The 19,503-nt window shown below is 40.8% G+C and overlaps 1 protein-coding gene across 1 annotated transcript; it reads right to left on the bottom strand.

Moving 5' to 3' along the window:
• Nucleotides 1–10,052: 10,052 nt before the first annotated feature.
• DBX1 (developing brain homeobox 1) lies at nucleotides 10,053–17,243 on the bottom strand. The gene is made up of 4 exons (XM_024211185.3): nucleotides 15,579–17,243; nucleotides 14,852–14,953; nucleotides 12,601–12,803; nucleotides 10,053–11,532 (listed from the first exon to the last, which is right to left on the bottom strand). Exons 1-4 carry the CDS (start codon nucleotides 15,946–15,948, stop codon nucleotides 11,158–11,160), a joined length of 1,050 nt encoding a protein of 349 aa, XP_024066953.2. The 5' UTR covers nucleotides 15,949–17,243; the 3' UTR covers nucleotides 10,053–11,157.
• Nucleotides 17,244–19,503: the final 2,260 nt, after the last annotated feature.

The raw sequence follows: 19,503 nt of genomic DNA, 5'->3' as shown, positions 1-19,503 counted from the left end.
AGATTGAATCCAAAAAAATGACAGCCATTGCTGAGCATACATCCAAGATCCTATTTAATGCTAGCATAATTGCTACTAGTTCAGATGTCGTGATAGCTACACAATTGGATATTCTTTTAGATGTACTAATTCCAATTTTGGTATACAATATGCTGTCCCTACTCTTCCTGATTTTTCTGTTTTGAACCCATCTGTATATATTTGAAAAAAAAAAAAACCTCCACTTTTCATCTATGTGCTGACACACTTCATTTTTAATACCCACTGTCTATTTTTACCCTAAAGTTTATAAAATAAATCTAAATCCATGTTTGAACATGTGACTTTCCATTCATAACTAATTTTCCTATGACTAAAAGTTTGACATCATTTTGCTTTTCCTTGTGTTTCTACTTCTGCAGCCACATTTTAACTCAAATGGCATGTACAGTTCTAACATTGGGTGCTATAGTTCTCCTATCGAATTCCCAACAATCCACATGTATTTGTTTGGTATGTTCATCCTTATAGTTCCCATTAACTTTGGCCCAGAAAGTTAGGTCCAATAGTTTCATTTGTAGTGTAACTGGCATTTAATCAGAAACTATCTGTAGTGTACCTACAGGCACTGCCTGCAATTCATAGTGCCTGGGCTTGTATTAAACCTAATTTTTTAAGTTCTGATTTTGATGCTGACCCAAAAACTTGGCAGCCATAGTTAACAACTGGTCTGATTAAGGCTCTGTGTACCACCACTAGCATTTTCTTATTCACCCCCAATTAGTCCCACTAAGACATAAACAGGATAAGCTTTCCTATACATTTATCTCTAACACGGTTTATGATCTTCCCAAAGTAATTTAGTATCAAGTATTACCCCTAGGAAGTTGAAACTTTTTAATATGTCCATTTGTTCCCCATAAAGATACAGTTTACATTACTTTGTAACTTTTTTTCAGTTCTTTGGTTTTGGCAGTGGAAAACCTGAATCACCATGCATTTCCCACCCCACTCATGTCTCATAATGCTTTGTTGATTCTCTTTTCTGCCACCTCAAAATTTGCTCCTAACCCACAGAGCACAATCATCTGTGAATAGAGTGACATCTACTGCAGCTCTTATGATCACCCCAAACAAATTTTTCATCACATTAAACAAGGTTGGGTTGATAACACTGATTTGTGGTATACCACTTTAAAAATTTTTTAAAAGCAAGCTCTTTAATCAACCATGTTTCCTTGATACATATACTATCTGGTTTAGTTTTCATTTCCAGGATATTTTCTTTTAGATCTTAACCATGTGCTATCAGATTGTGGACATTCCAGAAGAGATTGTGATACCCATTCTAGTCATATTTCACTATTAACCTCATTCAATATGGTCTATTGACAGATTGCTAACATACAAGAATTTTTCTGCTTGCTATCATTTTCATTTTTTTCTGTTTTTTTTCCCACTGTTTGAAATATGCAATTTATCACTGCTGTCATAAATGCAATAAACCTTTCTTTTTTCTCTACTAGTATATAATTGCCTTTTCCTTCCACAGTATTTATCATATTTTTAATAGAGTAAGGCTAAGCCTGAAGTTCCCCTTTCCCTGTGCTGATTTTCTCCTTTTGATATTTTGACACCCTCCTTGCATCTTCTGCATAAGATATATTAACAACTTTTGCCTTTTGTATCTCCTTAGCTTGTCACTGTACACCCTCCATATGCCGAACTGTATTTACCATTGCAGTTACGACATTTGAACTCCACCCCTTCAATACAATTTTCATAGGCATGCTCTCTTTCACGTTTACCACATCTCGTTTTCCCTTTACAAACATTTACTACATGTCTATACTGTTGGCTCTAACACCTGAGGGGGGTGGTGGTGGGTATATGTCTTGGTTCTAAAGATCTTGGTTCTAAAACTCCCCCTGGGTTTCCTCCTTTTTCTCTCTGATGCCCAGAGAATGACTGCATCCCTTTTCTGCTGCTGCAGCTCTGTAGTTGTAGCACTTGTAGTGTGACCATAGCCGTAGTGAGCAATGGAACCAGTTATATGCTGGTCACTGGTTTGAATCCTGTCCAGATCAGTAGAAATTAAAATTTGAATGGATGTTTGATAGCCTCTATAGGGGATGAGTTAGGTGGGTGCAACCCCAGAGTAGACCCATGGCACTGGATAAGTCACATCATTGTAGGCCTCATTTTGCATCAAGGCAGTGTGTCTACATTAGGGCCATACACCAAAGCGCATTTCCCTGACCTAGATAAGCCCTTAGTAGATGCATGTAAGGGAAAGAGATGAGTTTGTAGAACATGTAGTGAGTTCCAGTGGTTCCTAAAAACTCTTCCATCTATCTACTTTAGGGGGAATACAGTAATTGAAAGATCTAGTGCCATTTTAAAACTGTAGGCTCAAAGTCTGAAGGATGAAAGGTCACTTTGATGCATTGAATGGGTGGCACAGCAACATATGAGGAAGATGTTAAGAAGATTCAGTTCAGAATTGATGGAAGTTCCTAATGAAGTCTCAGTGACCTGAATCAGTAAAGCTACATATGAAGGGGAGAGGAAAAGTTTTGTAGTGGATCAATTCTTAGGGAGGCATCAAGTTGTTCAGTCAGAGTAAATGTTGTAAGTCTTTCAGTCTATAACCAGTATACCCTACCTGATAAGCTTTATCTAGATTTATCTAGATTTCAGATTCCAGGGACCATCAATTATTACTTATTTCACTTCTGTCTAGTTAGGATTTTGAACTAGTGAATGCAAATACAGATTTGGAGTGGAGTCAGGATTCTTAATTACATTGGCTGGATCAGTGACTAATGACTTTCTTCTACTTTTGGCACAAGTCAATGTACAATATTTAAAGCTAGATGTTTCTTAGCAAAAAAAATCAAACGAAATCAAACATTCCACTTCTTCTACCAGCCTCATGTTTCTATTGTGGGTAATCCACAGACCACATTGCCTCTCTTTGGAATTAATTCATGTAAATGAGGTAAGTGGACTTTTTGGTGTGTTCATTATAATTCAGAAGAAAGCATCCCATTTCAGACAAGCACATTTTGGGGTGATCATTGTTCAGAGAAGCAACTTTTCACTATAGTATTTCTGAGTGGGGATTACATCTTGATTACAGCTGCAGAGCAGATAAAGATGGACATTTTGAATTCTCCATATGAGGATCTCGATAGGCAAGCTTCCATTTTGTACCCTGAAAAATGAGGGCTGCTTAGTGGAAATGAAAGATACACGCTCTCGAGATATGCTCAACAATCCTCTCTTTCATTTTAACACTGTTTGAGACAGAACAACAGTTTCACAGCTGCTGAACACCTGCTGCTTCCATTGATTTTACTGAGGTTTGTGGGTGGTCAGCACTTCTGAAAATCTGGTCACTCATATTTATATACCAAAAGATAGATTTAGGCTCTTATCATTAAGCACCTAAATTTGAAAGTTTAGGCCAGTGATTCTAGCCAAATTCAGACCAGGTATTTCTCTACAATGACATGAGGCAATTTCGCCAAATTGCAGTCTCGGATATTATTCAGGAAGCTTCTTCATTGGGTTATGTGCTTGGTTAACTAGTAGATTTGAATCAACTGGACCATCTCCCCAGCAGAACTGGTTGGTTGTATCTCTAAGCCCCAATGATTATGGTGTTTCAGATACTATTGCTACATAATTATCACCCTCCCCCCTTATTTTATGCACACACACATCTCTCTTAAACCCCCTCTCTCCCAGAGGTTTTCCCAGCAGACATTACATCATCACTTCTGAATACAGTAGATTTGTCTTGCCACATTTCTTTTTAGTTAAGAAGAAAAAGTGGCCAGTTTTGAGACAGACAAACACTACCTGTAAGTAACTGATATTGAATTACTTGGCACGTGTGGAGCAAAGACCAGAGCCCAGCATGTTTCATGTTTCCTTGTCTTGCAAAAGCATTGAAAAAAGGTGAGACAATCTGGTGAAAAATATCAGAAAGTGATGATTTTGGAAATGTTATTTTTTCATCAAACCACCATGAAAAATTCAAATATTAGTCAAAATTCAGATGCTCTTTCATTTTTGCCATTTTTACTATGTTTTTATGAAATAAAAAGTGTACAATTCCCGTTAAACTTCTACCTAACTATATTGTCACAACCAGTTCCAGCTTAATAAGCAGCACTTATAGAAATTACATTTATGAGGACAAGTAGTTTATATTTTGTAATTTTTGTTGTTGTTAAAAACTTAATGAATGGGAAGATTCTCAATAAATGGCATCTTTGGATGAAAGGTTCTATAGAAATGCAAAGGAATACAAAGATCTCAAATTCATTTACAAATATTAGTTAAACCTTTCGAAACTGTTGTGAGATAATGCAAGTAAGTTTTAGATACATTTTGCAGATGCGTAAACTGAAGCACAGAGAGATTACGTGACTTTTCCAAGAGTCATCTACTCTTTTACTAGTCATCTTGGATTGTGCTTCACTCACAATCATTCTTTTGTCACAAAGAAGGACAGAGAGCTTTCTAAATGAATGACATGCTATGGTGATTACTATTTTCATCTTCATCTTTAGAAACAAACAAAAATTGCTGCTAAGTGTGTTGGCTCAGAGACTGATGCTAATATGCAGTTCTTTTACTTGCATATGTGAATAACCTCTAGAGCAGTGGTTCTTAACCTGGGTTGCATGCACCCCCTTGGGGGTCTTAGATGCCCTTTCTGGGCGTGTGAGACATGCCAGATTTTTTTAAAAGGTAAATCATCGAAAACACAAATTAAGCACAGGCACGTAAGTACAACTACTTTGTTTCATCAAACATATGTATTTATTAACATTATACATTTTTTTAATGATTACTGCATTAAATTTTAACTGCAAAATTAAAATAAATATATAATTCTCTCTCTTTCATTCTATAGTTATATCTAGGTTTAAAGAACTGGCCTATTTCAACGATTTTTGACAAAGGGTGCGAGAACATTTTTTTGAGAACCAAAGGGGTGCAGGCTGCAGTAAAGGTTAAGAACTACTGCTCTAGAGTAAGTGAAACAAGGTGGGTGAGGTAATATCTTTTATTGGACCAACTTCTGTTTAGTGAGAGGGAAAAGCTTTCAAGCCACACACAGCTCTTCTTCAGGCAGCCTTCTTGGCTGCTATTTCATTCTCCATGTCCGGACTCCTCATGCATACATTTTGTTACATTGGGTGTTTATCATATTAGGGTAGATTAAGAGACCTTGCTTTCAATTACAAGGCCTGAGAACTTGGTGTAGTGGTATATCCCGGGTCATAATCCCAGATCTTCTGAAGCAGTCTTGCTAAGTGAGGTACTAAGGTCCTATAGGATCAGCATCTTTGAACATTAATCCTCAAACCTCTTGAACTCCCATTCAGGTGAAGATATTTAACTCTTTGAGTATCTAGATTGAACTCTTTCTTTGCAATACATTGGCATTTGGTTTGATTTTTTTCAAGTCCATTTTTAAAGCAGATTCAGATGAATATTCATGACTCAATGCCAAGGGGTGGTATTTAAGCAGAGAGTGCAAACCCTGATCCAAGCAAAAAAGTCATCTGTGGAATAATTTTTGAATGCATTTTTCTTGTTTAAAAAAAAAAATCAAATTCTCCTACTAGGTACACATTGAACTTTCACATATGAGCTGTACCCTAGTGTGGTTTTCTTTTAATTAAAGGTAATTGTTTCTTCTGTTTCCCCCTTGGTTTTTGAATGCAAAAGAGTTGTTACCAGAGAGTTGCCTCACTTCTACCACAAAGTAGGTAAAAGATCAAAGAACAATAATAAAGAATACAGGCAAGAGAAATTTTACATAAGAACATTCTCAGTGGAGTGAAATCATTTGCCCATTTTGTGTATAATCTGACAGAAAAAATGACCTGCACTTCTGATTAACACCAAGAGGAGTTGGGTTGGTTTTAAAAACAATATACTATATGGCAGTGCAGTAGAGATCCAGGTTATACATTTATTCACAAAAAATATAGTTAATATATTACATAGTTTTGATCTGCCTTCATAGCTTCCTGTTAAAGTAGCAAGTGAATAATAATATCTTTGTGCAATATCATATATATTTGGATGAGACTTACAAAGCAAAGGTTAAACCTTGGCTCCACTGAGGTCAATGTCAAAACTTCCATTAATCTCAGAAGGCTACCAAAAGTCTGATGCCCATTTAAGTATTAATGGTATCATATTCACTGCTAAATAGTTTGGCAGAAACTATAACAATGCACCTATTTGACTGATACAGTGGCAATTATTGGAGCTGGGTGAAGTGGGATGGCTAATTTCTGTCAAGGACTGCTGGGATAGGGAAAGAGGAAATCAAACCATTCCCCTCATCCCCAGGAAACTGCATTGTTGTCCACTCCCCATGAGCAATTCCTATTAAAATCCTTATGAAATTCATCTAAAAATGCAAGCAACTATGCACAGAAAAATTTCTGCAATATTCATCTGGCCTTAGTCTGAATTAATGTTCAGCTAGTTGGTAATCACCCTTAATATCTGTTTAACCCAGGGGTGGGCAAACTATGGCCTGTGGGCTGCTTCCGGCCCATCAGATGTTTTTATCTGGCCCTCGAGCTCCTGCTGGGGATTGGGGTTGGGGGCTTGCCCCACTCCACCCGCCTGGCACTTCCCAGCCCCTGACTCACAATTCCCTTGATGAGCACCATCTTCTGGCATGCAGAGTCACACTGCACAGGCGTGACTTCACTGTGCTGTTTCTGGGATTGGAACCCTACCCCTACGTGGCAGTCCCCCCCCCCCATGCAGCAGCATGCCCAATCCCCTTCCAGTCTCCTATGGCCCCCACCCTTGAGAGCCTCGAAACTGCCCAGGGGCCGCACCCATCCCAGCTAGGGTGCCATGGCGGTGCCTCGTACAACTGCCTTGGTGTCACTGTCAGCAAGACCCTTAGGAGTCCCTGGTACTGCCCCTGTACAGCCCCCACCCCGTGGCACACTTCATGAGTCCCCCTCCCCCCCACCTCAGTAACATCCCTTATAGAGCCCTCCTCCATGCTACACCCCATAGTCCCCCCTCCCCCACTGGGCATTCATGTCCCGCCATACAATTTCCATACCCAGATGCGGCACTAAAGCCAAAAAGTTTGCCCACTGCTGGTCTAACCTTTTTAAAGACCAAAACCTTGTAAGTCTGAATTACTTTCAAGCAGTGAAAAATGCCTTGGTTTAGTGGTAAGATACTGCTGAGCAACAATAACTAAGAAGAAGAATAGGCTGATGGGACAGTAGAAAGAGTGTTAAGTTTTGCTTTCTCTCCCTATCTGTATTTGAAGTTCATTTTACTTTTTTTACTTTTTTAAGAGTGCAGAGCAACATCAAAACAAAGTATTCAGAAATCTGCAAACTCAATGAGCCTTGTGCTCTGAAGTCAGGTGCTTTTGAAAATCCCACTCCTTGTCTGTGCAAACAAGAATCTGGGTGAAATTCACCCCATTGCAGAAAGCCAAGGACAGAAGTACTGTACAGGTCTTGTGCTGGTAGGGTGATCAGATGTCTTGATTTTATAGAGACAGTCCCGATATTCAAGGCTCTGTCTTAAATAGGCACCTATTACCCTCACCTCCACCCCCTGTCCCAGTTTTTCACACTTGTTATCTGGTTACCTTATGTGCTGGCCCAATGCACCATGGTGTATTTCACCCTTCGTGGTATTGTGGGTATCACCAAACTGGATCAGATTAATGGTCCATCTAGCCTGGGATTCTTTCTTTGAAAGTGGTGCAAGAAACCTCTTAATGCACGATAATGGAATAATCTGCCCATACAACAAGTCTTTTCTTAATCCCTGTCAGTTACAGTTTGGCTTCTCCATGAGTGTTTATAGCTCTTATTTTTTTTACACATGTTCATATGATAACTAAAGTAACTGCAGATGGTCTTATTATACACATACCCATTGAAGTCCATGGGAGTTTGCCATTGACTTTAATAAGGCCAGGATTTCATCCCTAATCCTTTTTAGAAGCCTACTGAGATCTTGACTTTAATATGATCTTGTAGCAATCAGTTCCAAAGGTTAATTATGCATTTTGTGTGGGTTTTTTTGAAACTCTGTCCAAATTAATGTCATTAATGCTATATGATGAAATCTTGACGAAAGCTCATTTTATGTTACATGAATTGAACTGTCCAACTGTGCTCAGTGGAGGTGATGTAATGTATCCACAGATAATAGGGAGGGAGCAGAAGAGGAGGGGGATATTGTATACTAACCCTGGACTAATTTGTCTCTTCCAGCTGCTCCCAAAAAGGGAGAAATCCTCTCCGACTTATACTGCACTCAAATGAGACAAAAACTCCTGTTAATGTACAATTGTTAATTTTCAACCATCATGTTCAGAGGGGCCTTGAGTCAAGAGTTTTAAAAGTAATTAGTAATTAGGCTCTCCAATGGGTGCCTCCATTTTTGGCTGCCCAGCTTTAGACACCTTCATGGAGACTGATTTTCAGAGGATGGGAACACCTTAAGAAAATCAGGCTCCTGTAAGGCATCTCTGGTTGGACACCCAAAATCACTAATTACTTAAAACTCTTGGCCATGATTATTGTCATCTTATGTCATAAGTGGAGTTTTGGTCACAAAACATCAATTTAAATAAAATATCAAAGGATGAGACTAAGGAGAGAAAATGCTCTCAGAGACTTTGTCTTTCCTTGTCAGTGGACAGGTCATCAATTAATCCTGACCCAAATTTAGTTGTTGATAGAAAGGGCACAATGTATGGGATGTAACTGTGTTTTTAGCACTTAAGCACAGACCAATAAAGAACCTTCACCCAATGCCAAATAAGTGCTTTGGCAATTGTCAATGCCTTTTTCTTTGTAGATCAGCTTTACAATTACCCAGTGAGTGAATCATAGAAGTTAGAGATGAAAAAGACCTATTAGGTCATCTAATCCATCCCTGCAGTCAGTTCAGAGCTATTCCATGCAGTATAATCCCCGTTCCAATTTTAAATGTCTCAATCAATGGGGCTCCCATAATTTCCTTTAAGAGATTATTCCACAATTGTTAGGGATCTCCCCATAATTCCTGATATTCAGCCTAATTGTTCCTTTGCTTAATTTCATTGCATTACTTCTAGTTGTAAATCCTAAAGATTATTCTCCTTTCTTAGAACCCAATCCTGCTCCCTTTGGAATCAATGGGAGTTTTGCTGTTGGATTTAATGGAAGAAGTATTGTGCTCTTGGTGTTTTAAATACTTGTGAATGGTTATCATAGACCTTAGTCCTCATCTTTAGTGGAACATCGAGTCCCTAATATGAAGTTGAAACAGTTTAAAATATAAAAGGCACAGGCCCTACCCCAACTCTGCTGGCATTACTGATCTGAGGATAGTGTGGTATTACTAGCTTGGAGCCAGATCCTGGTAACATTGTGTTGTAAGTCCTCCACCCAATTGTGAAGGAAGGATGGGGCTTAAAGCTTCTAAATTGTCTGCTTGTTCCAAACTGAGTTACTAAAAGGGTCACAGACTTGATGTGGTGTTCTCATATTTGGAGTAACAACTTGTTGTGTACCCGGAGTTTCCCTTTTTCTTTGATTCTTCCCTCCCCATGCAAACATTCTGACCACATGGGACCCAGTCTAGGACTTAAGGCTGCTCAGCACCATGTAGGACTGGGCCTATGGGGGTCTAGGGTTTGCCCTCTGATGTTGGTTTGGGTGAGGGTTGGAGTTGGAGGAAAATGGAATCATAACTGAGGAAGATTCAAACTCTTGCTCATGCATAGCACTGTAGTTAGCGAGATTATTTGTGAAAGTACGGGCTACTCATAGGAATAAGGGTTTCAGGACAGTCCCATACCCTTTAAAATCTATTTAGTAACACAATTGAAATGTAGCAGTTTTAAATTAAAGTGCTGATATGGGTGTTATATAATCTCTGGTCCTGATATTCTCCTGTTGTTGTTCATACATTCCTTTGTTCCCAGACACAACCTACAGCAGCCTGTAAACAGACTGACATGAACAACCACAGAAATCTACTTTTTATTTGGCATTCATTCCATTTATTATATATACATATTTAAAATCTGTACACATAAAATACAAAATAAAAGTGTTTTTTATAAGTTACACAGTTAAACAGCTACTTTTTTAGTTTAAAAACCATTAAAAAACAAGAGAGAAATCTTATCAGTCCATCTTTATACTCATTCACAATAACCTTGGTATAAAACATCCATACAGCGTAAGTGTACAAAATAGTGTACAGTTCATAAAAGCTGTGCAAAGACAGCAAAGTTCAGTCAAAAATCAAAGAGGCATATCCATTATCCTCCATCCACATTAAACCTATACTAGAAGCAATGTAGAAATTGATCACAGATGTGTGGACAAAAAGTGGTTTAGAGAGTGCTTCATATATAGCATTGCTGCACCAATTAAAATATAAACACATAGATCTCAGTTTTGAAACACTTGTTCATGCCAGTTAGTCCTTACTTATGAGGGTCTATGTTCTCCCAATTAAGTAACAACATACTCCAAATATGTCCTACTGACATACATGGAGTATGGTGCTACTGGATGTGATTAAGAGGAGCAGGGTCTGGTCCATGAATAGTTCCACAGGGATTACTCACATGTATAAGGACTACTCATGTAAACAAGGGTTCCAGGATCAGACCATACAGCTTTCATCATTTCCATAACTTAATAATAGCAGGGAGTTCGCTTGAAATCTAATAAAAGGATTACAGCGTTTACCATGATTTTGTCTCCAAACCACAGTCTCCACTCCATTTAATTACTTCCCCCTTGCTATATACCAAGCATGCCTTCCAAAGCAGGGTGTTCCAGTTATCTTGTCTGTGGCTTGCATGGGGAAAATGCAGCTATCATACAAGTTTGGTTGCTAAACATAGATACAAAGAGAAAGGCTAATGGATGCTATGTATACAAGGCCTCATAAGCAGAGCAAATAGACAAGGAAAGGAGTATAAGTGTAGACAGACCTGGCTATGCCATAAATAACTTGCATGTGAGAACCATGTAGACATTCAGGAGGGACACCACCTCTTCAATTTTATAGCACTTCTATACTTCTATTTATTGATTTACATCTTTGCAAAGTCCCCTGTTGTGGTGGGGGCAGGCAGGAGATCTAAGAGACTGTGATCTCCTCCTCTTCCTCTTCCCCCTCATCATCCTCTTCCTCCGAGTCTGAGAAGTCTGAAGGTTTGCTGGGGCTGCTGGAGTGGGATGGAGAGGGGGGCATCTGGGAGTCCAGTCTGTCCCTCAAGTGCAGGTGCTCTGGGGACTGGTGGTAGGTCAGGGTGTGCCGAGGGCTGGCTGGGCACAGTGGGGACACTTCCTCCTCCTCCTCCTCCTCTGAACATTTCTTGCCTACGTCGCTGAGGTCTGGGTGAGGGTTGAACTTGGTGGGTAAGGTTTGTTCCCTGCAGCCCCCGGAGGAGAGAAGCTCTCTCTCTTTGGAGTTCCTCCACTTCATCCTTCTGTTCTGGAACCAGATCTTCACCTGGATAGAAAGGGATTCACAAAGCCCCGGGCTCCGGTTACACAGAATTGTAGTGTACGCGGCTGGGCACGTGTGACTTACAGCCCCCCTGGCTGCCACTACCACCGCCCCAATGCGCCGCTGCTGAAAGCTTGCCTCGGCCCAGAGGGAGTCTGATAGACTCTCAGTTCATGTCAGCTCCCTGGGGCAGGCACTGAGGCCTCGGGGAGGGTGTGGTCGGTGCCCAGCGCGCAGCAGGCACTAGCAGATTGTAGATGGGCAACCCTGCTCTACTGGCTCCTGACAGCGATGCCTCGGCGTGCTCTCCCTTTCTCCCACTCTGGGCTCTCTGCTGGTCTTTGAATGCCCCCCTCCCCGCCCCACATCTGGAACAGCCTTCGGATCTCCCTGCTCCACTTGCCAGGCCGCCGCCGCCTCCTCCCACTCCAGCTCTAGAGGTTACTGCATCCGCCCTGGCCCTGGATCTCTTCTCCCCTGTCCAGCGCTAGCCCGAGCGCAGGCTGGATGCGGGGAGCTTTACCACCCCGCAGGGCACTGGGTCCCAGCCAGCCCTACTGAGGTCTGTGGGAGCGAAGAGCGCCCGGGAGCTGGCAAGATCGGGCCCTAAATTGTAAGATCTTTGGGGTAAGGCTCTTGTCCAGGCTCCATCAGTGTGCACCAGGCTTGAGAGGATAAAGGTAGCGAAGCGGTGACACGTGAGAAGGGAGGAAGGATAGGGAAACCCCATCCCAGCAAGCCAGGCGATCCCTCGTTGTGTACACGCTGTAACTCCCCACCCAGGGAATCCACATCTCTTCTCCCCCGTGTGTGTCTCTGGGGGCTCTACCAGCATTTGCTGAGTACATAAGGACACGCTGTTTATCCTGATGGGCAGTCGTGTGCTAAGTGCCCTTAAGGTGGCGCCCAGCAGCTGGCAGGATTGGCCCCAATGGCCCAGTGACGGACATCCCCGCCAGTGGCCTGCGAAAGGCCCTCCCGTTGGATGGCGTAATGCTGATCCCATGGCTGGTCCTCGGGATCCCATGCCAGCTCGCCCAGGATGAATGCCACCCGGGGGTTGTTAGTTACCTGCGAGTCTTTGAGCCCCAGTTTGGCTGCCAGCTTTTTCCTGTCTGGTTTGCTGATGTACTTCTGCTTCTGAAACATTTTCTCCAGAGCTTTGCGTTGCACGTCCGAGAAGACTGCCCTGCGAAGCATCCCTCTGCGGGGCTTCCCTCTAGCAGCCAGGGGCCAGGAGAAAGTGCCGGGGATAGGCACGACCGAGGAGGACGCTGGGGAAAGAGACAAGAGCAGAGACTAAGCTGAGCTAGCCAAGAAACTGCAAACAGGCTTTCCCCCCGCTTTCTACTTCTCCCCTTCTTTCCTTTAACTTCTTTGCACTTTCTCCAGCTTTTTCTTTCTTTCTTCTCTTTTTCATCCTTCTTTCTGTCTTTTTCACTCTCTCTCGCCATCTTCCCCCCCCCCTTTCTTTCACTCTGTACACACATCCCACTGAATGGACCAGCACCTATAAACCTGAAGCAATGAAAGGAACTTTACGCTTAAATAACTGTCCCTTTCAACAAGTGATAACTAGGATTAGATACATCAACTGAAACGTGTAAAATGTATCAATAGTGGGCTGTTTTGTTATGTGTTTCAAAGGTTTGCAGCTTGAAAAGGCAAAGCGAGGCGTACCAACTAAAATAGAGGTATAATAAAAAAGCTTTTTTCTCTCTCCAAAGTATTTGATTTTTTCAGAAGCTTTTATCATTTCAGACACTTTATTATTCTTGAGATGAAAATGAGGGACTTTTCTGGTTTGAACAAAAAAGTCCTCTTTAGATGCAGTTTTGATCAATCAGTATTCATCTTTTTTATATTAATCTTCCCTCCCCCCTTACAAAACTTGAAGAATTCAATCCGAAGACATGAAAAGTAACAGCTAATTAGCACATTGACTGGTTCCCAATGGTATTGGTATGATAAAAAGGGCACAGTTTCGCCTTAAAAAAAATCCCAAAGAGAGACAGAGATTCTAATGAAGCGTGAATGGTAATTGTGTAGTAATGAACTAACAGAAAAAGACTGAGGACAAGCAGCTAAAGCCATATATTATTGGAACAAAAGAGATTTACACTTTCAAACTAAACACAACTACATGCCAAGCTCCTTGGGAGAATACTGATGACACAGTCTTCTCTTTCCCCAAATCATTTTCATTAAATGGACATGAAAAGCTATTTATAAAGCTCAAGTTGTTTTTGTTAGGCCATTCACATGCTGGAGAAAAGAAGCAAATTCCATTATCAGGAGCATGAATGGAAGAGCTTGGATTATTTTCTTCCTCTTTTAAAAAAAATATTAATAGCTTGTTTGTCTAATTAGATTTTTTTTAATTGTTGCCCCAAATCCTGACACTATAGGACTCAGATCTCAATACCCTGAGCCTTCTTGATTTTTATCTTTCTTAATCGGTGTAAATTTTATTACATTTTAATAACCATTAATTAATATAGATAAATATATGAAATTGGAGACCCAAGAACGAAAGGATTAATATACTCTCAGGTTGTAAGGGGATAAGATTTGCATTTCAATGTAACTATTATTGGGAGAAGGGGATAATACTTAGTAATAATAAATATGACACTGAAGACACAAAGTAGGCAATGAAAAGGTTAATGGACTTTTCATCGTAGTCTTGATTTGTTTTGTTTACCTGCCCAGATCGTATTTGTAAATTTTCTAATGGACAGGGATTTGGGGTATGTATGTGGCTTTTTTGCCACACCGAATACCCCAAACAAGGGAACGCTCCATGTGGTCTTGTGAAAATACTGGAACACTGAATGACCCTTAATGGGAAATTAGCCCATGGCTGGTAAATGTCTATCAGCAGCATGGTAAAGTCAGCGCTAGGTCTGTGTGTGGCTGCCCAGAGGGAGCTGACCAAATTGGTCATGGTGCTGAAACTTTTGTTGGGGATCACCGGCAGAGTGCACTGACTCTGTGGGAAAACCGCAGCCATGAAGAGGATCTCTGTGAGAAGGGAACCGCCTCAAATTTGGACCATGACAATTCCGGCTAATTTGTAGATCAGGGGGGAATTGGTACGAAATGTCAAGCAGTCACTGCTTGTGCTAAATAGGGCATCAAATTGGCGCGACTGATTCTTGAATGTTGTTCTCCGTCCAACCTCTGAACTAGAGCATAACCCCCAAGGGTGGACGGAGAAATATGACTGGGATATGCCTGGAACAAGTAAGGGGGGTGGGAGTGGAGGAGAGCGATGAGATAGGAGTCAGGAGAGGGAAGGCGGAGGGGTCTTGAGACCTACCTGGGAAATAAGAAGATCTGATAAAAGGCTGGAAGGATCCTTCAAAGTATGGAAAGGAGAATGTCTTTGGAGGGACACTCGGAAGCAACGCAGGGGAGGTTTCTGACAAAAATAAAAGAAAAAAAAAAAAAAGATATTTACCGTTCATAGGATTCCACCCGTAGCAGGAAGAGAGCAGTGGAGATGATAAAGTAGCAGCTCAATACAATATTTCTTCCCTAAAGCAGATGCAGACGGATCAAATTAATCTGCCTGCTTCTAGTTTAAAAAATAATCCCGTTCCTGGGAGTGTTTTGTTTTCTTTTTGCCAGGGAACTGATACTAACGAGGCAGAGATTAGTCACTTTGGCATCGTTTATCAGAACCGATAAACAAACAAACCGCTCTGCTCTCCGAAATTTAGAGGGACCCTCATCATTTCTGCAAAGATTCAAGAGGCAATGCGGCAGAACGAACGGAGAGCCAGGGCCTCCCATTACTCTTCAACCAATGCTCTGCAGAAGGTCTCTGCTTCTCGATTGCAGGTCTCTCCCTCCCTCCCCCCGCCCCTTCCTCAAACACTCAGATGATGATCATTTCTTCAACATTGGCAGTGATGTATAGGAAGAACCCCCCACTCCCCCTTAACGTACTTAATGGTTTTCCGATTGGAAAACAGTTAACAGGAATAAGCTCCTGCTAGTCCTCCTGAAACACTAAATTGAGGCGCTAAAAGTTGGACGCTTACCAGCTCTAGGAGTGGACGAGAGGATGGCGTTGACCCCAAACTTCAGGAAAGTGGAATCGTTATTGGATGAGACTGAAGTCTGCGGGGAACAGACCCTCCTAGCGCTAGAGGTGTTGCAGCTGACGAGCTCTGATGTCACCGTGTCTGTCCTGGCTGGGCTGGTCCCGGAGGCTGGAGGGGACATGCTAGGCGGAGGGCCGTTCCGAGGCAGGTAACTGGCAGGCCTACTGATCCTGATCAAATCTTCCACCAAGAAGCTAGAATGGCTAGAAAAGGCTGACTGCAGAGACTGAGGCAAAGTTAAAGTAGGAGTTGGCCGCAGGAGATTCGGGTACACAGCCGGAGGAGCTATGAGACTTGGGAACATCATCGCAGAGGCTGAAATACTTTTCAGGGTCCAAGGAACCTGGCTTGGTATTTTTTTTTCTGCTTTGCAAACCTCTTTAGTAAAGATCCAACTAGTAAGTCTGGCAGGGTTCTCTTTGCCCTTCCTCCTGGATGATGGGTTTTATAGTGGTCAGCCCTGCTAAAGCTCTTTCAAAAGTGACAGCTCGAACAAAGGGGTTCAACAAAGTTCTCCACTTGAGCTTCATTCATCGAGAGCTCTGGGCTTTCTGATTGGTCCAGGGGTGCAATTTATGATTGGATTAGACTTCATAAACAAGCAATGCACAATGGCCTTGCAACAAAGAAAGTGTAGTCATCAATTTTGCATATTGACCGCCTCTTTGGAATACATTTCTCCAAAGGCTCCCAGCAGGGTTTTGTTCAGAAGCAACACACACAAGCTAATTAAATGCCTATTTAAAAGTTTCAAATGACATCTTGCCTCATAGAAAAAGAATTATTTAAAGAAAGCACTAAATTTATTTGCTGCTCCCCTGCCGAGTTTAGGAAATAAATCAATAAATATTCATACAAACTTATCTACGGGCTGTCAAAAAAGCATCATTTTTGAATAATGGAAGACACAAATTAGTGAACATAAAATTAAACACTGCTGATGAAAAGATCCTGATATTGGATCTGATTGTTTTCTGAAAATGTCTTCCGTGCTATCGTATGCAGTGAAATTTGAAAGTATACTGTACGTATGTAAGACAATCTTTTCTATCCAAAAAATCAAGCCTACAAACATTTGGAATAATATAAACTGATCTGAATGATTATATCTGTTTTTGTTACTATGCCGATGATTGGATAGCAAATAAGTAATTTTATGTGTTCAAACAACAGGTTTGCAAATAAACTTAAATGTAATAGTTATTTTAGTTCATAAGGAACTATGAGGAAATATGAACATTAAAAATAGAAAAGACCTATACAACTCTTTTTAGTAACACAACAAACAATTGACATTTTAAGTCGTCTGTTAGGGTTTATCTAATCTATTTTTTAAAATGGTAGAAATAAACATTATTTGAAAGTGAAGGCGAGTGAAACAGTCCAACGTCTTGATCCATATTACTAACATAAGTATTCTTTGAGTAAGTGCCATTTTTTGTAAACAGCAGTTTTAAAAATATAGCTTGAATCCTTCTCAGATTCCCTAAAATGCATATTCAATGGCTTTTTTTTATCTGAGTCTCTGAAAGTATATTTAATTATGTCCCCCAAAACAGAGAGCCCACCACTTTTCTCTGGGAACAAGTAATATTTTAAGGGAATAGTTTAAAAAGTGATTTTCTGATAGCCCTTTTAATGGCAAATATGGAAATATATGAAATTGTAGTTAATTTTCTTTGGGGTAGGTCAATGAAAGAGGCTATTGAAAAGTGGTTTTACCTGATTTCTCTGTTAAATAATATAACAGATGTGTTAAATGTTTTAAAAGCACCCTATTCAGTTCTTTGGTGTTGCGGAACCTTTGCAAGCAGAAGTGTGCAGCCTCAGCCATGCAGCCTTTATCCTATTAACCATGAACTAACTGTCACCTTCAGCTGTTTTCTCTTTTTACTTTTTAACACAAAGCTTTCTCAAAAATCTTATTAACCAGCTTTATTTCTCTCGATGGTTTTTGTCCGGGTGTTTTGTGTTGATTATCTCCATGTCGATGCTTTAACCATTCAATAAAAGTGCATCTGCGATTTATATCACATTAGGGAAGAAAGAAAGTCTGTTAAACCTCTCCCTTGATTCAAATCAAACAGTTATTTATTAGAGAGGACGGAACTGGCCATCGAAATTATATGATGCTGACAAGTTTCCGCAACGCTATTCCAAGGCTCCAACAACCTATCGCTTGTAAGAGTATATGGTGATTCAGAAGATCTTCGATATCAGTTTAAGAACTCTGCGATTTTTAAAATTAGTGTTAACGTTTTGCAGAAGGAAGGAAGAAAGAGAACCCCAGCAAGACCTACAAAGGAACTAACTAAGATCAAATGAAGCCCAGTTCCAAAACACCTGCACTTGGAAGCTGGCATAGTTTATGCACTACTCCAAGTCACAGTGGGGAGGCTTAGTCTGTCGGTACCATATCCTGCTCTGTTTTTTTGCATTTACTTCTTTTCTTACCATAGCATTTCCCTACGGATAGGGCGAGACCATGCTGTATGCCTGGCTGCTCTCAAGGTGTTACTTTCAGGCAAGTGGAACAGTAGCAAATAAAACAATCGAATAGAACGTTGCAAACAATAAATAATGAATTCTTCCCAACTCCCACCCCCAAACGCGGTATTTCCCAGCAGAACTTGAGTGTCTAGAAGAGCAGCCCAGGCGGATCTGAGAACACATAGTTTTTACAGTCATTATGTTCCATTGAGATGATTTACTCCTTTCTTTACATATACATCGGGGGCATTTTGCCTCACTATAGACCAACTGCTGCTAATTTCTCTGGTTTTTAAAAAAAGGGGCTGACATTTTCTGGAAGGTTGGGTCAAACGCATGCTGTGGCACACGTGGACCCAGTTCCTTGTGATATGTCTTAGCACACTCATAAAGAATTCCTTAAGCACCAAGGCAAAAGGGACTAGACATCTATTGAAAGGGAAGATAGACCATAAGAAACCAAGAAATCGGACGAAAGGATCTTATTTTAAGTGATCTCCTTTGGAAGTTTCTTTTCAAAGGCAGTGATCGTTTAAGAGAAGGGAATTCTAATGTCTGGAGATAAAACCTGTGACTAATGCCGTTTGACCTATGCTCATGTGGTTTTGTGCTTCCTGCCATTCATTTTAATGTCGTTATCTTCAAATTTATTTCTTAAAAGTCACTCGCGTTCTTTGTCGCCCCCTCTTAGTTTTTAAAAAAAAATCGAGGAGAAAAACTTTGAAGTCTGCGTGTGTCACACTCCCAGGCTGCTGGTATTCTGCGCGGACTTGTCCGAGAGAGCCAGAACTTCGCATTGGCACTCAGATTGCTTCACCTAATATACAGAATTCCGATTGTGTCAGTTAGATCATCTCCTCCCGTTCAGTATCACTTGTACAATGTCACTCCGTGTCGGTCATATTTACAAGGTCTCAATCATTTTGGAGGGAGGATATGCGACGCCTGAAAAAAAAAGCAGGAAATAACTTTTAAAGACAGAGACTGGGGATTTGATGCTACAGAACCTCATAAGCGATTGGTTGTTTTTGTAGGTCCTTGTAAAAGAGAGATGTGGTAAGGTTTTGTTTAAAGCTCTGCAACGTTTTACTCAACTGGCATTGCCCGTCAAGATATTTGCACAGCTGCCCAGCTTGCAAATCAGAAACATGAATCAATTTCAGAACGGATCGTGGGCAAGTATTTTTTATGAAAATGGAGAACTCAGCGGTATTTCAGAGGCTGTGTCTCACTCACACAGTTATTGTGTCTTGTACCCGCCTTGGGCTTGTAGAGCAATTTCAAGATAATAAACAAATGAAAAGTTCTGATTTGTTTTAATTAAGCAGAAAAAATCAAACCCAAACGCGTTAACGTACTATTCAGCTGTAAA

Source organism: Terrapene carolina, unplaced genomic scaffold (genome assembly GCF_002925995.2).
Source record: "Terrapene carolina triunguis isolate 2854851 unplaced genomic scaffold, T_m_triunguis-2.0 Scaffold96, whole genome shotgun sequence".
Lineage (NCBI taxonomy): Eukaryota > Metazoa > Chordata > Testudines > Emydidae > Terrapene > Terrapene triunguis.
Note: the sequence above shows the minus strand (reverse complement) of the source record. Positions and strands in the feature narration are given on the sequence as shown.

Coding starts and splice junctions, on each gene's coding strand:
- DBX1 (XM_024211185.3), bottom strand. CDS start 15,948: ATGATGTTCCCAAGTCTCATAGCTCCTCCGGCTGTGTACCCGAATCTC. Junction 14,954..15,578: donor CTCGTCCACTCCTAGAGCTG/GTAAGCGTCCAA, acceptor TATTTTTGTCAG/AAACCTCCCCTGCGTTGCTT. Junction 12,804..14,851: donor CAGATCTTCTTATTTCCCAG/GTAGGTCTCAAG, acceptor CTCTTTCCCCAG/CGTCCTCCTCGGTCGTGCCT.